Here is a 15,045-nt window from a genome sequence, read left to right on the forward strand (position 1 = left end):
CATCTCTCTAACACTTACCTGACGATTTTTAAGCTTCCTTCACTTTTTTAAAATTATATTATATAAAACTGCAGCCATTAACTTTACTTGAATAAAAAGGACCTATCCGATTTGGAGTCAAGTGAAAGGCTTGGCGCACAAAAACCGATTTCTTTAGATGGATAGAGAAAGATGCCGTAACATCATCAAAATCGTTGTTTCAGTCCAGACCTATCAGAACTTATATGTATATGCTGGTTAGGTTTTATTAGTTACCACCAAATGTTGTGTAAAATCGGCTGATGGATTTTATGAAAACTCTGCTTCATCAAATTGGAGAACGTAGTAAAATATTATCTTACCAAAATTTGCAAAATTAGGACTTCAGCTTCAGATTAGTAACGCCAGCTAGATTTTTTTCTGAAGTTACTCTCCTATTAGTTGGTTATTTTTAAATGTTTACCACTTAATGATCAACCCTACGGCGCCTCGAAAGTCTCATGAATTTGTTGAAAAAACAACCTGTAAAATGGTGCTTGTGCAATCAATATACACAGCTATAGCGTTTATACAGAGTGGCGCACGAATCGTGCTAGAAAAAATTATTTATTGCGGACTGAAGGATTGAATACGGGATTGCCTCAATCATCGATTTAATGGACTTAAATTCAGTCAACATCCGATAACGGGATCAACATTGAGAAACGCATGCATTGCCTATACGACCATCTCGAGAAGAGCATGGTGAAGAAAAACAAAACCTCTATCTGGGTGCAAAAGTTAGGTCGGAAGTGCTCAAAATTCCTATTGGCACTCGACTACGCTGCAAGCATCTGAGGCTCCCACGGTATGATACACTGGAGGAGGTATCGATAAAGAGGCCGCAGAGTCTGTTAAAATTCACGTCGGATGATGCTACACTATCAAGTTCAGTATCACTGTCTAAAAAGCAATATTATTGTTTACTCACCAATATTTTTGCACGCCCGATTGAAATATTAAACACATTGCAGTCCATATTATCGCAAAGATTTCCGACAAAAATGGAAAACTATAAATGAATTGAACGGCGGCGCTTTGGCGCCAGCGTGTTTTGTGTACGTCCAGCATCACTGCAAAGCAATAATCACAATTAGACAAAAAAATAAAAGAAGGAGGTAAAATTTAGAACAATATTTGCGATGTAAGTAAATTTGCAAGTAATGTAAACAAGTCTGCTCAATACCAGATATCTACATTAAACTACACATGGACTCCTCGAAAGTAAATATTTGAAATTAGCAAATTTTTCGAAATTCTTTCACTACTCGTACGTACTTGTTGCCAAAAACTGGCGATCATGCGTCATATTGAATTTCACAGCTGGCAGCGCCGTAGTGCTGACCTCCTCCGACACCACGTCCTCTTCGGATTTATTTTCCTCTTTGTCGGGTCGTACCAATTGAAAAATGTGATAGGTTTTACGCACCTTGGGTTGCTTGGTGGTGGCTAAATTAGTTTCTCTAAATTAGTAACCTGTGACAAAGACCATAAGTTTTTGTATTACCATTAGATTCCAAAGGCGTCAGCGTGGTTTCGCCATCCTCAACCTGATCATCCACATCAATTTCGGTGTATGTTTCATTTATCAATTTGTCCAAGTCGTGGTAGAAAATCTCTTTGGAATGCTCATCCATTTGTCGAAAATCTCGCTCACGGAATGCCAGTTTGGCGCCGAGAATGCCATGATAAAAATCACCGGAAATTATATGTATGGTAACGCTCCAAATAATGGAGGTTAATGCGAGAACTACCATAAAACATATAACGGCATCTGCAATATAATATTTTTTTAGGTTTAATATATTTTATTTATTTCTTACATCACTATATATAGAAGTTTTATATTTTTGAGATAAGTGGCGTCTTTAAAGTGATTTTTATATAACATAATTTAATATCTTATCAACACCAGCATTTTTTAACTTCTTTTTTCAGTAAAAAATCAGGGAAAGCTTAAATTATAAGAGGCTTAATACACTGCAACTAGTCTCAACTGAGGTTGTAGGTATGTGGGTTGCCTTTTATATTTTGGAATTAGAAAACAACGCTAAATGTTTTTTATGGGTATTACTAATATTCTTTTAAGAATAATATAGTATGTACTTCAGAGGTCGAAGAATGAAACTTACGAAAAGCATACATGTATTTTTGATGGTACTAAGATACCACATATTTCCTTACTATTTGAAGAGCCAGACGAAATCTACGATTCCAACGAATGATGTCCACTTACCGGCCACAGTTGATTAAGTTTTGAAAATAATTTTCAAAAAAAAAAGTAATTTTCTCTTATTGATTCATTTACAAAGTGAGTTTCACAGATGGAATATAGAATATAGCAGAGTTTGAAATGCTGTTTGAACGCTACAAAAAGCAGTCGTTTTTGTAGCGGATTGTGACTGGTTATGAACAACAAATCCAGTACGATAACCTAAAACGCAAAACATCGTACGTGAAACCTGGCCAACCACCCCAATCAACGGTAAAAAGGAATAATCAAGACACCAGAGTAATGCTCCGTATTTGGTGAGATCAAGAAGGCTTAATGTATTTTGAGTTCCTAAAACCGAATAAAACCATTAATGGGGAATGCTACCTTCAACCCAACAAATCATGACAACACGCAGCTTCATGTTCTAAAAGTGATTAAAACCTACGTATTTGGAAAACAGCTGCTGGAAAGTTTTGCATCATCCGCTTTATAGAACTTATGACTACCATCTCTTCCGGTCACTGCAGAACACCCTCACTGGAACCCGATTCACATCGGAACATCGAAAACTGGTTTGATTCATTCTTGGACGCCAAGGTGGCGCAGCGATTTTGGGTTGGGATGGAAATGTTATAGCTTCAGATAATATACATATATGGTTAGACACTAAGCAGAACTTTCTAGAAAGTTTATAGCACCCGAAAAGAAACGTCGTAAACCTTATAAAAATACAATTGGGGTACTCACAACCCGTCGTAAAGCATCGTAAAATCGTAAAATTATAAATATTTACACCTGTTTAAAAAAAATTGTTGTTGGATTTCATACAAAAATGAGTTTACACATTTACAATTCTCAATGCTGTTTTCGAATCGTTATAACTTATAACTTTATGAGACTTGTGAAAACCCTAAATAACATACAGACGCGAATTAGTCGCTCAACATTCGCATACGTGCATTTATCCTCAAATGGCTGATTATAATAATAAGTTAATATAATTATATTATTATTATTATATAATAATATATATATTTCTGGCCTAATAATGTAAATAGGCATATTTATCAACGAAAATGTTTTTTTTTATTTTTTTTTTGTCGATTGCTGTTTTGTTTCGGGCTCATACGCATAGATCCATGATTCGTCTCCTGTGACGATCATATAAACGTCTTTTGAAGCACCGTGATCGTATTTTTCAGCATATAGCGATGGTCAAATTGTGCGGATCCAACGAGAACAAACCTTTCTTACGGCCAGGTGTTCATGCAATATCGAATATATGCTGGTGGGAGAAATGCATAGGCATGCCTCTATCTGAAGGTATGTTACATGACGGTCTTGCATTATCAGTTCACGTACGGCATCGATGTTTTCTGACACAACGGCTGTTTGAATTCGTTGTACCAGTTTTTCACAGTGCTATAGGATGGTGCATCATAGCCATACAAAGATTTTAGTTCATCGATGCACTCTTGTCGTGATAATCCACATCGAAAGTTGTGAAAAATGATCGCACGAAAATGTTCACGAGTTAATTCCATTTTTTGGCCGAGATGAATTTTTTAATTCCCTGTAAACAAAACAATTCACAATTAAATGACAAAACGTTCTGAGTGATGTTATGCTAAAAGATGTCAAACTTTCCAATGGAAATGTCAGATTGCACCTGGCAACACTTCGTGTTGCCCTAGGCCAGAATATATATAGCAGCCCTCGTATTATAATATTATAATAATTTATTATAATAATAAATAATTATTTGTCGGAACCGCCGATATCGTATATAGCTAATATGGAAACTAAAATATCAAAATCAAGATCTTGTATGGAAGGCTTACGGGTATTTGTTGGACAAGATGTTTTCACGAAATTCGGAATGGTCTATTTTCAGAGGTATAATTTCCGATGAATATTTTCGGGTCAGAACATTATAGCTTATGGCTGTTATACAAACTGATCGATCAAAACTCAATTCTTTTGTGGAATCTTTTGTTTTTGTGAAGGGTATTATAGCTTCGAGGCAGCCAAAGTAACTGTTTTCATGTTTTAATTTAATCTCTTAAGTATAATCTCTATATGTACATAATTAATATAACACAAATAAATAAATATCGATCGGAAATACTAGAAAATACATCTAAATCTATCTAAATTAGTGAAACATGAAAACAGCTGTTATTATAAGCTATTTACGAGTTCGGCAGAATTTCTTTTTGTCTTTTTCTCTTGAGATCCGCATTATGGTTATTTACTTGCCACAATTTGTAGCCAATTTAGAAACAGAAAACAAAAAACAGTTACACAAAAGAACAGATTGCCGCATTTCCTCTCATTCAGATTCCGCAATTGTTTTTATTTTCCGGCGGAGGAAAGTCAAATGTGTAAATATACCTATAAATGCATGTATGTAAATATACTCATATTGATTTGCTAGCCAAATATTTTTTCCAAATGTAAATATTTTATACATACATACTTATGTGTGTGCGTGTAGTAACATATTTACAACAACATTCACATATATTTAATGGCCTACCCACTAGGAAAATGAAAGATTATATTTTACCGCGAATTTGAAGCCATAACCCTAATCTTATACAGGTCATACGAGCAAAGTCAAGTCTACTACAGTTTTTCATATGAATATTGGCAGATGGGGCTGCAGCCAATTTTTTTTGTTTTTTTCAAGCAGTTCGGAACTTCAATCCGCTAAACTGATGGACGCTTAGTCTGCTCTATTTGTCTCAGTTTTGGCACAATTGAGGCTTCCGCAGAGATTGACACATGAGAGTCGTCAAATTTTCTACCGTAAAGGTACCACCCCACGTCGTCTGTATATCCACGAATGGATGTCCGGTATCAATCTGTGAGTCCAGGACGGTGGAGGATAATTAGTGAGATTTCTGGCGTATGTTTTATCCCTGCCGGGTATGAAAGGCCACATACCAAAAGCATCAATCAAACATACAAACGAATGCCAACAAAATATTTCCATTTCCTGTGGTTTGGCGGTTTGTCGACCACAAAGCAGTGCAACTGATTTTATGTTAGTATGTTCATAGACATTTGTAGATATATACATATATGTATGTATGTTAATAAACTTTTCCCATTGGTTGCTCGTTCATTAGAGTATTGTTATGCCTACGCAGTCAATCGAAACTCATCACATTTTTTGGTAGTAGATGGCAACATGAGGCCCACAACAACAAAGTCTTAAGAGAGAATTGACATTGAGAATTCTAAATTTTCTTTATTATAATATGCTTGCGTTCAGTAGAACTCATCTGGCTTTAGACATAATCCAGAGAAGTGTCCCAGCCGTTTCTCGTATTCCAAATTTCTTAGTGTTAAGTCAAGTTTCGATTTCATGTGTAGAGGAGACCTCTCTCTTTGCTATCATTTACTGGTAAGAGGTGGAATATTTTCCAAGTTAGAGGGCCTGCATCCTTTCGAATGATATTTATATAAGTATGTATATTGTATACCTATACAAGATACCATATGCTCAAGGATGTATCCTTTGTAGGCAACTTTCTACTAAAAAACAAATTTGTTGCAATTGACTTTAAAGAAAAAAGCAGATACTTCTTAATATTAAAATTAAATGATATTTCAATAGGCTTCTTTATATATATATATATAATCGTATTATTTCGCGAGCTAATGCGAGGCTTTTGAAACTCTATTTTGGTTTGGTTGAAATGTTTTTACTCTTGTTTGCTCACTCCAAAAAAACTCTTTAGCATAGTGGTATTGTTTCTCTATCCTACTTGAGATAGATTATGAAGACTGCATTCTGTTTGTTAAACATTTGGAGCTATATAGCCGGAACGAAATGTCAAAGAATCGTATATCTCGGACATCTCATCATTTCATCGACTGCGGTATTCAACGTTCCCTTCCTCTCGAAAACGCGTAATGCCGACTTGTCAGATGATGTCATCATCTACGCCTCTGCATCATATAGTAGGACTGGGCTGATGAGTGACTTGTAAAGATTGATCTTTGTTCGTCGAGAGAGGACATTACTTCTCAATTGCCCACTCAGTCCGATCTGTTAGCAAGAGCTATTCTGTTATGAAATCATTTTCAAAATGGCAACTAGTATCGTACAAAACGATGTGCTCTTGTCTTAAGTCAGATCCCTTTACCTATGCTAAGAAAACCTCCAATTTAATGAAAAAATTAAGGAATTTATTTTTACCAGTACTTATATGTATTTGAATCTATCTCACGACAATTTCTAAAATATTATTTATTTATTTGTGTTGGATTGCAAACCCTTTTTCAGTAATTATTATTTCACCACGGTCAAATATTTTTCGAGTGTTCTGTATTTTTCAAATTCACCACTTATTTCACCTTCTTTTGATCACTTTCTACATGACATTTTCAGTCAATGTTTTCAAACACAAAACAGTCAGAATTTTATTAATTAAAATTTCTGTTTCTCAGTTTTCTTTCTGGGAAACTACAAACGTTCGGTGACGCTGGTATAACGTTTCACCATAACGAGTGTATATATATACATATATATTTTATATTTCGTATTAATTTTCAACTTTTGCAAAAAATAAATCGATATTAAAAGGCGTATTTGTTAATTGTTCCAACTCCTCACATTCATGACGTGCGATTTTTGTCCACGGAAGTGCACCCAACAATTTCCAGCATGCTTCCAGCTCTACCCTGGTTCTACCGAGAAAAAGAACCCCGGCAATATACACGATCTCCATCTATTTGCACAACGTATTAATCCGAAATATTACGATGGCATCGAATTGGACTACGCCCATCGACTTGCGGCCAACAAAATTATCACGTGCAATTGGTTGTGGAGTCACACTCGTCCTTCGGGATTTCGTTTTGGCGGCAATTATTCTCTACGACTATATGATGATTTTTTAGTATGTTGTTTTTAGCAAAAAAATACCGTTAAGATAAAACTAATAAATACATTTTTTTCAACTTCAAAAGCAAACGCCCACCATCATGGCAGACATCAATCCAACAACACTGGCTTCCAATGTCAGTATCATTTTTTTCCCGCACCACGCTTTACGACTGGAAGCAGCCATGCAACGAGCTGCCGAAGATTTGCCGTTAGAAACTCAAACAACCATCGAGCTCATGCGTCCATCGACGACACTCACCTGGAACTTGTATAATGCCCATTCGCAGAGGGGTCGCAGTACCGTATCTCTAATGCGTTCGATCACTAACTCGTGGGCGCTCGGTGGGGAGTTGCTGCTCGAATGGACCGATCCGCGTTCACTGATAACCGAAGCGGCACTCGCTGCACGATATAGTAAGCATAATTACCAAATAGCGGCATCCGCATCGCGACAGGGTCTTGATATCAGCTATTGGCAGCGTATACACCAACGCATACAGATGGCAACCATGTTCGCCTGGCATCGCAAGACACAGAAAACTATCGCCACAATTTGCTATCAATGGGATTTTGAGGATTCTGTTGTGCGCAGCATGGTAAACTCTGACCTCTCCGTGGGCTTTCAGTATTACCGGTAGCGCTAGTTTCTTACAGGGGCCGTAACCATTCTAATCTCGTATATATTTCTTTGTTTTAGTTCACTTCCACATATTCCGTGCGGCATGGGTTTGAGTGCATTGATTAGTTTATTAAACAATCGCTTGGCATTTGGTCTTAAATTTGTTTTGGATCCCAGTGGGCAAAGGCGCGGAGACTAATGAGACGAACAGTGTCTGTGGTATTTTTAAATCAATTATATTTTAATATTGATTCCTTTGAAAATCGATTAAAATTCAAGACAATTGTTTAATATTTGGTTAGTGTAATTATTACGCAAGTGGATGACGATCTTACAATAACTATATTGGTAGAACTACGTATCATCGTACGCTTAAAACCTCTGTAGCAAATATTCGTTGGGACGAGGCGTATCACCCTTTAGATAATGAATTATAACCTCACAGGGGTGTTATCCAACTTGTTAACATTCAAGTTTTCAAGATATCAGTAATATATTTGATGTTACGGAAGGCGTCAAAATTACGGTTTGCTCGGTAAAATTCTCCGTTAAGCCCTCTCCGAGTGTTCCTTTTGGTAACAGATACCAGAGTATCACGACTATGGTAAAAGCTGACTGAATACAGTTTGCCTCTGTTGCTGTTGGGAGGTCTAGTTAAGATTTGAGTTTATAGTAGTTAGTGCTCTTTGCTCTTCAATATCACAGCATTCAAATATGATGTATTATGCTGGTAGGGGCCATAAAGAAAGTTTTTCACCTAAAGGCGAGTTCTTCCGCTCAGAAGTGTAGTGTCGAGACTCATATTTTACATTGATAAAGTCAACAATCAATAAAGGATTTGTGGAAGAGTCGAATAGAGTCACTCTATATAGATAGAAATAGTTATCATCTTTCTATATAAGTATATGTCCAACTTGATCTTTTTATAGATGAAGAAACTTCTAATGTTACAAGCAGGTTGAAAAGAACCGAGCGGATCAGTTATGAACGTTGTGGAAAAAGTAAGTAGAGACCCTATGTTAGTACCTTTTTTTCTTTAGTTTCTAGATAATCTGTATGACGTTAAAAGAGTTTTCCTACAACCATAAGAAACCTCATCTTTCTGATGAAGGCTGTACTGGCAATAACACCGTTCAGGTCCAAAAGTAGTTTAAAACTACTTTGCGGTAAAAAAAAGGTGCGTGGTAGTGATATTCCAAGAAATGCATATCATTTTGTATGAAAGAAAACTAGAAAACTTAAATTCACATTTTATAAATTTATTATAATTTATTATCTCCCCAGGCATGCCTTTGCCAACAAGTCGTCTTTTCGCGACGATGGCAAAAGCTAAAAATCATAAATTGCACAACTTTCTGGTGCTTCTCGCAAAAATCTGCGTCGATATGTATTCACGATCATACGTATACATACATACATATTTACATATGTTTGTAGGCGAAGCTGGTACAGCGACAAGGGGTGACAATCGGCGGCCATTACTTTACTTATGCCATAGAAATTCCATTGCTACGAATATGGAAATGACAACGAAATAATGCAAATATGCATATTTCTAAAGGTCATTAATTTCTTTGAAGAAATGAATGATCCTGAGAAGTATAATCTTAACTTTTCAACGGCCAACGCAGAGCATTTCACCCAAAAGGAATTCATTCATTAAAATCACCACTCAGAAGTCGTTTTATCCGTTGTAAGCGAACGATTTTCGAAGAAACATCATTTCTAATATGCCACAAGACAAAATTAGAAATGAACTTCTTAAACCTCACGCTGTCAGATAAAACGATATACCTCGTCATCGCGGGTCGATTTCCGAAAAATGTAAATTAAGACCAACGCAGGGCATTTCAATAAAAGGGCACATAAAATAGTTGAGAATTCGCAGAAATGAAAGACAAAGGAATGAAAAAGGAGTATAACTTCAATAATGAACAAGCATACAAACATACATATGCGCAGCAGCAGCAAGGAAAGAGGTAACAATCGGCGATCCATTGTATATTTCTTTCATGCAAAACCAAACCATAATTAGGACAACGCAATTCAAGTGTCAATGGTGGTGTTGGTGGTAAGCGCTTCAAAAGTGACGACGAGCACGTAGGTTCGAATCCCAACAGAATTTATTTTAAAATGAATATGTCACCAACCAAAAATTGAAACATTGTTCTACAAAAACAATAACAGCATAAGCATGGCAACATTGTGTTGTTGGTAGAAAAGCCGAGCTGTGGCGAAAGAAACGAACAAGCGATCGCCAATTGTTTACGCAGACAAGTTTGCGTATATTCATATTGAGCAAGGTTGCGCAACCTGAATCTATCGCAACCTTTTCCGAACTCGTATAAGAAGTAGATATAACTTCAAAAAAGTGAACATAATGTAATTGTTTTTTTTTCTGGTTGCCAAATGACGTTTATAACCATAAAATTGGGCATCTAGCTTTTGAGTTATTATAGTAAATGATTTTATGGATATTTTTTGGTCTTCGTTATGACAGTTCCTCCTTTGCCTATCGAAACTACCATAAAAAATTAATGAATATTCAAAAGAGCGGAAATATTTAGCAATCTCAATATCAAGAAGTCTCGGGAACTGTATGCTATACATGACTTAGGAAAGATGTATGACTCATATACCCATCATTCAATCAACATACTCACATTTGTTTTAAAAGAAAAAAAAATGGGTTGCTCTTTCTAATAATGCAGGAGAGCGAAACCTTTACAAATGGCAACTCTATACATTCAAATTTTACGTATACTCGTACACGGTAGGTGTTTAAAACAACTCAGCACGAGACAGTATGACGACGCTCACACTAATATTATTCCAATTAAAGTTGAGCGGCTGGTTGCCGTTGCCCATGTGTGTATCGGGCATACTTAATGAATTGTTTACAGTGTTAACAAATTATTGACACATGATCTCATACCGCTGAGCTAAAGTGTCGATTTAAGTATACAAGTCTATTTGTGTGTTTATATTTGTTTAGGTATAGCCCGTGCAAGAACCAAGAACTTTATGGCACATCAGAACTTTAGCTAATCAATAGTTGTCCATTTGACTGCGTAATTAAATGACTAGATGGAGCTAATTAGGTGATATTTAAAGCGAAGCTAAGCTATAGATTGATAGCTTGTGGCTAGTTGAAAAGCTAATACAGTTAGCTCATTTTAAGGATTAATCAAATTATATGAAAGTTTAAGTAAGGTAGGTATACAGTCTGAATGAAGTAAGTAACTATACATATGTGTGATGTGAATGATGGAAAAAGTATTTAGTCTCATAGGAGGATGGAGCCATGTGTAGAAGTTCACGCAAGTGAGGAAAGTTCACTGAGTGCCATTCACTTGGGAGCCAGAAACGACTTCCAATCTTAGACCAAGGATCCTCTGGGTAGCCAAAAAACATCCGTTTGAAGGCAAGCTAAAGGAAGAAGGCGAAACATTCCTTCCTAGTGTTGTGAGCTGGGTTTGGGATCCGCTACGTAAAAACCATTCCCAATGAAAAGAAGAAATCAGCCCCAGGTGAAAGACCCCCTTTTGATGAAGATCCTGCGAATGTATTAAAGATTACGATTTAAGGGCATGCACTTGGAATGTCCGGTGATGTCTGTGAAACATGGTCACATATTCAATAACATCATTGAACAAGCAACATCTAATATTTTTAATTGTGTTTTAATAGTAAAATTTTGTGCCGAAAAGTGATGATTTGCCGAAAGCATTATTTTTTGATTTCCATTTGAAGAAAATTGCTGTATTTATTTTAAGAATTCTAAATGGAGAATGGCATGGGTAAATTCGGGAAAAGTATCAACATCGACTGCAAAAACAGATCGAGCTTCTAAAACCTGATGAAACTGTTAATACTTGTCGCTACAGACAACAAATCATCAATTTTAACCATGCATTGATTGCGCCAATGATTTTCATCAATGAGTTTAGAACTGGCTGAGCAAAAGACATAAGTCTTGCTCATAAGTACAAGATAAGTGGAAGAAAGAATATGTCTCAATAATTACAGAGTGCGAGATTCATTCACAGCCTCACCTAAAATATCTGGGAGTAATAGTAGACTCAAGGCTCAAATTTAAGGATCACCTAGAATACACTGCAAGTAAAGCGAATAAAATCCTGAATGCCTTATCTAGAATGATGGCAAATAAAGGCTGCGTGCGTTCCAACCGACGTTTATTACTCGCAAAGGTAATGAGATCGGTTATGTTATATGCGGCTCCAATATGGATCCAGGCGCTAGGCATCAAAGCATATGCCAGACAAATAAACACAGTGCACAGGCTGTCGGCACTAAGAGTTATCAGTGCTTTCCGAACAATTTCAAGCGATGCTGCTGAAGTGATAGCCAGTATGATGCCCATTGACATCCAGGGTGACGAATACGAGCGAGTGTACAAATTACCAGAGCCATCTATAGGAGCCAAAAGAGAAGAGAGGATGAAAAGCTTAACGATATGGCAGCAGCGGTGGAAAATCTCACTCAAAGGACGGTGGACCTACAGACTGATACCGGACATCCATTCTTGGATCGATAGACGACATGGGGACCTGGATTTCCACCTAACCCAAATACTAAGTGGGCATGGGTGCTTTAGAAGCTACCTGTACAGATTCCAGCACGACATTAGTCCGAATTGTCCGACGTGTTCAGAGTGCTTTGAAGACTCTGAGCATGTATTATTTTATTGCCCTCGCTTTTTAAGTGCAAGGGAACTTAGATATACAGAGCAGAATTGGCGTCCGTCAGTCCGTGCTATAGAGGAGACTTAAATGTCTTATCAATCCCACGAAGTAATACCTAATCAGGTGGTCCCGTGGGAGAGTCTGGAGTTGGGAGTAGGGTAGGTTAGGTTTAGCGGATTAAAGTTCCGCATTTCGGCTGTTGATGCTTCCTCCTACTTCAAAAAAAAAAAAAAAAAAAAAAAAAACATACGTTGATCGAAAAACGACCATAGACCCATGGGCCCAAAGACACCGCAAAGTAATTTTGTTATGGTATCCACAAATTGCCACAAAAGTAGTCCGAATGTGTAAAAAGCAATGGTCAATACATTGAACGCTCAATTCAAACCATTACACCTAGAATGACGTTATCCTGTACATATGTATATATGTATGTATGTATGTAAGATACATTATCATACAAGTTAACTTACTTTGTATTTAATTTTACGTTTTATTTTTTGGAGAAATATCCAACTAGCAGACTAAACACCGGAATTTAAAGTAAAACTTATATCTAAGCTTATATTATCACCAACTTAATATGTTAAGCGCCGGCAGAGCGAGACGTCGGCAGCGACGAGTATTGTTGGTGGCGTATTAGTAGCGTCATTAAATTCCTTAATTATAGTTTGAGTTCTTGTAGTGAGTATCGGTAAAGGTGGCGTGATGCATTTGTCAAAATTTGTACCTGCATTCCTGATCATTTTTAAGCTTAGTACAGTGCACTGTATAACAAAATATTAATTTGGTTAACTTACATAGAGAATAAATAAGCGGAGGAAAGGTCAAACGCTTAAAAGCCTGATTGATAAATAGTATTATGCACTTAGTTAGTTTGATTCAAATTAATCAAAAATAAATCAAAGTATAGCAGAATATATTAATTTTACATCAATAAAATGTTATAAAGTAGCATTTTGCACCCTGGTAGAGTCCTAATACGCAGACAGGTGTACACTCGCTCCCTAATGTAGAAATACACTCGCTTATCAGGATGTAAAACAAAGCGTGGCGCTTAGTAAATCAAAAATCAGCAAAGTAAATAGAACAACACGCAAATAAATCATTGATTTTGATACAAAATATTTCTGTAAATAATAAAAGTCAGATTTTGTTTGCGCTCACTCCAATTACGCACATGTTACGTAGCCAGATATGTATGTATGTATGATTACTCTTGATGTTGGATCGTTCATAGGATTACTCTATTATTTATTGGCTTCACTCTCGATATCACATTCGAGCACAGATTTTTCCACTTTATTGCGTATTGTTTATGATGTTGTCAGTTTTTTGTTACTCATGCTTTGATGTGTAATTAGCCTCTGGCTTATAGAACTGCGAGTAAACATTATAAAAACAAATATTTTTTGGTGTTACAAAAAATAAGACAATAGCGAGCATAAGCGACTCGTTCCATTATCTTTCCTCATTACTCCCTCGCCTAGAAACGAACTTGGGCGACAAAAGAAAGAAGAAACAAGTAAGGAAGGGCTAAGTTCGGGTGTCACCGAACATTTTATACTCTCGCATGATAAAGTGATAATAATTTACATATATATGTATTTTTTTATTTTGATGTAAAATTAATTAGATTAGATCAATTTGTGTACTTTAAGTATTGAATTGTATTTTCATTTCCTAATGTACATACTTATATATTATACAGAGAAGGCATCAGATGGAATTCAAAATAGCGTTATATTGGAAGAAGGCGTGGTTGTGAACCGATTTCACCCATATTTCGTACATGTCATCAGGGTGTTAAGAAATTATAATGTACCGAATTGCATTGAAATCGGTTTAGTAGTTCCTGAGATATGGTTTTTGGTCCATAAGTGGGCGGCGCCACGCCCATTTTCCATTTTTAAAAAAAGCCTGGGTGCAGCTTTCTTCTGCCATTTCTTCCGTAAAATTTAGTGCTTCTGATGTTTTTTGTTAGTTAACGCACTTTTAGTGATTTTCAACATAACCTTTGTATGGGAGGTGGGCGTGGTTATTAACCGATTTCTTCCATTTTTGAACTGTATATGGAAATGCCTGAAGGAAACGACTCTATAGAGTGTGGTTGACATACATAGCTATAGTAGTTTCCGAGATATGTACAAAAAACATAGTAGGGGGCGGGGCCACGCCCACTTTTCCAAAATATAAATATAAATATCTTTATTTATGGCTTAGTTATGACACTTTATAGGTTTTCGGTTTCCGCCATTTTGTGGGCGTGGCAGTGGGCCGATTTTGCCCATCTTCGAATTTAACCTTCTTATGGAGCCAAGAAATACGTGTACCAAGTCTCATCATGATATCTCAATTTTTACTCAAGTTACAGCTTGCACGGACGGACGGACGGACGGACAGACAGACATCCGGATTTCAACTCTACTCGTCACTCTGATCACTTTGGTATATATAACCCAATATCTGACTCTTTTAGTTTTAGGACTTACAAACAACCGTTATGTGAACAAAACTATAATACTCTCCTTGGCAACTTTGTTGCGAGAGTATAAAAATCCACTAGCACTACAGAGGCGTATAAAAA

General features: G+C 36.5%; 2 protein-coding genes and 1 pseudogene across 10 annotated transcripts in view; 1 reads left to right on the top strand and 2 right to left on the bottom strand.

Annotated features, from left to right (window-relative positions):
• LOC126753250 (uncharacterized) overlaps positions 1–15,045 on the bottom strand; it is a 40,520-nt gene that overhangs the window by 3,435 nt on the left and 22,040 nt on the right. For all 9 annotated transcript variants that reach the window (XM_050464517.1, XM_050464540.1, XM_050464583.1 and 6 more), the window contains 3 exons: positions 1,526–1,792; positions 1,297–1,467; positions 950–1,091 (listed from right to left, as the gene is read on the bottom strand). In XM_050464517.1, the coding sequence (XP_050320474.1) occupies positions 950–1,091; positions 1,297–1,467; positions 1,526–1,792 (580 nt within the window). The remainder of the gene's footprint in view (positions 1–949; positions 1,092–1,296; positions 1,468–1,525; positions 1,793–15,045) is intronic.
• Positions 6,698–7,965, top strand: LOC126753354 (mitochondrial import receptor subunit TOM40 homolog 2). Its single transcript, XM_050464738.1, has 3 exons — positions 6,698–7,146; positions 7,217–7,767; positions 7,831–7,965. The coding sequence occupies exons 1-3, from the start codon at positions 6,865–6,867 to the stop codon at positions 7,949–7,951; spliced, it is 954 nt and encodes a 317-aa protein (XP_050320695.1). The 5' UTR covers positions 6,698–6,864; the 3' UTR covers positions 7,952–7,965.
• Positions 9,420–9,601, bottom strand: LOC126751840 (small nucleolar RNA U3; annotated as a pseudogene).

The sequence above is a fragment of the Bactrocera neohumeralis genome, chromosome 2 (assembly GCF_024586455.1).
Source record: "Bactrocera neohumeralis isolate Rockhampton chromosome 2, APGP_CSIRO_Bneo_wtdbg2-racon-allhic-juicebox.fasta_v2, whole genome shotgun sequence".
Taxonomy (NCBI): domain Eukaryota; kingdom Metazoa; phylum Arthropoda; class Insecta; order Diptera; family Tephritidae; genus Bactrocera; species Bactrocera neohumeralis.

Bases quoted from the DNA above. Each gene is read 5' to 3' on its own strand.
- LOC126753354 (XM_050464738.1), top strand. From the start codon at position 6,865: ATGACGTGCGATTTTTGTCCACGGAAGTGCACCCAACAATTTCCAGCA. The intron at 7,147-7,216 runs GTATGTTGTTTT...CAACTTCAAAAG, and splicing joins GACTATATGATGATTTTTTA to CAAACGCCCACCATCATGGC. The intron at 7,768-7,830 runs GTAGCGCTAGTT...TCTTTGTTTTAG, and splicing joins GTGGGCTTTCAGTATTACCG to TTCACTTCCACATATTCCGT.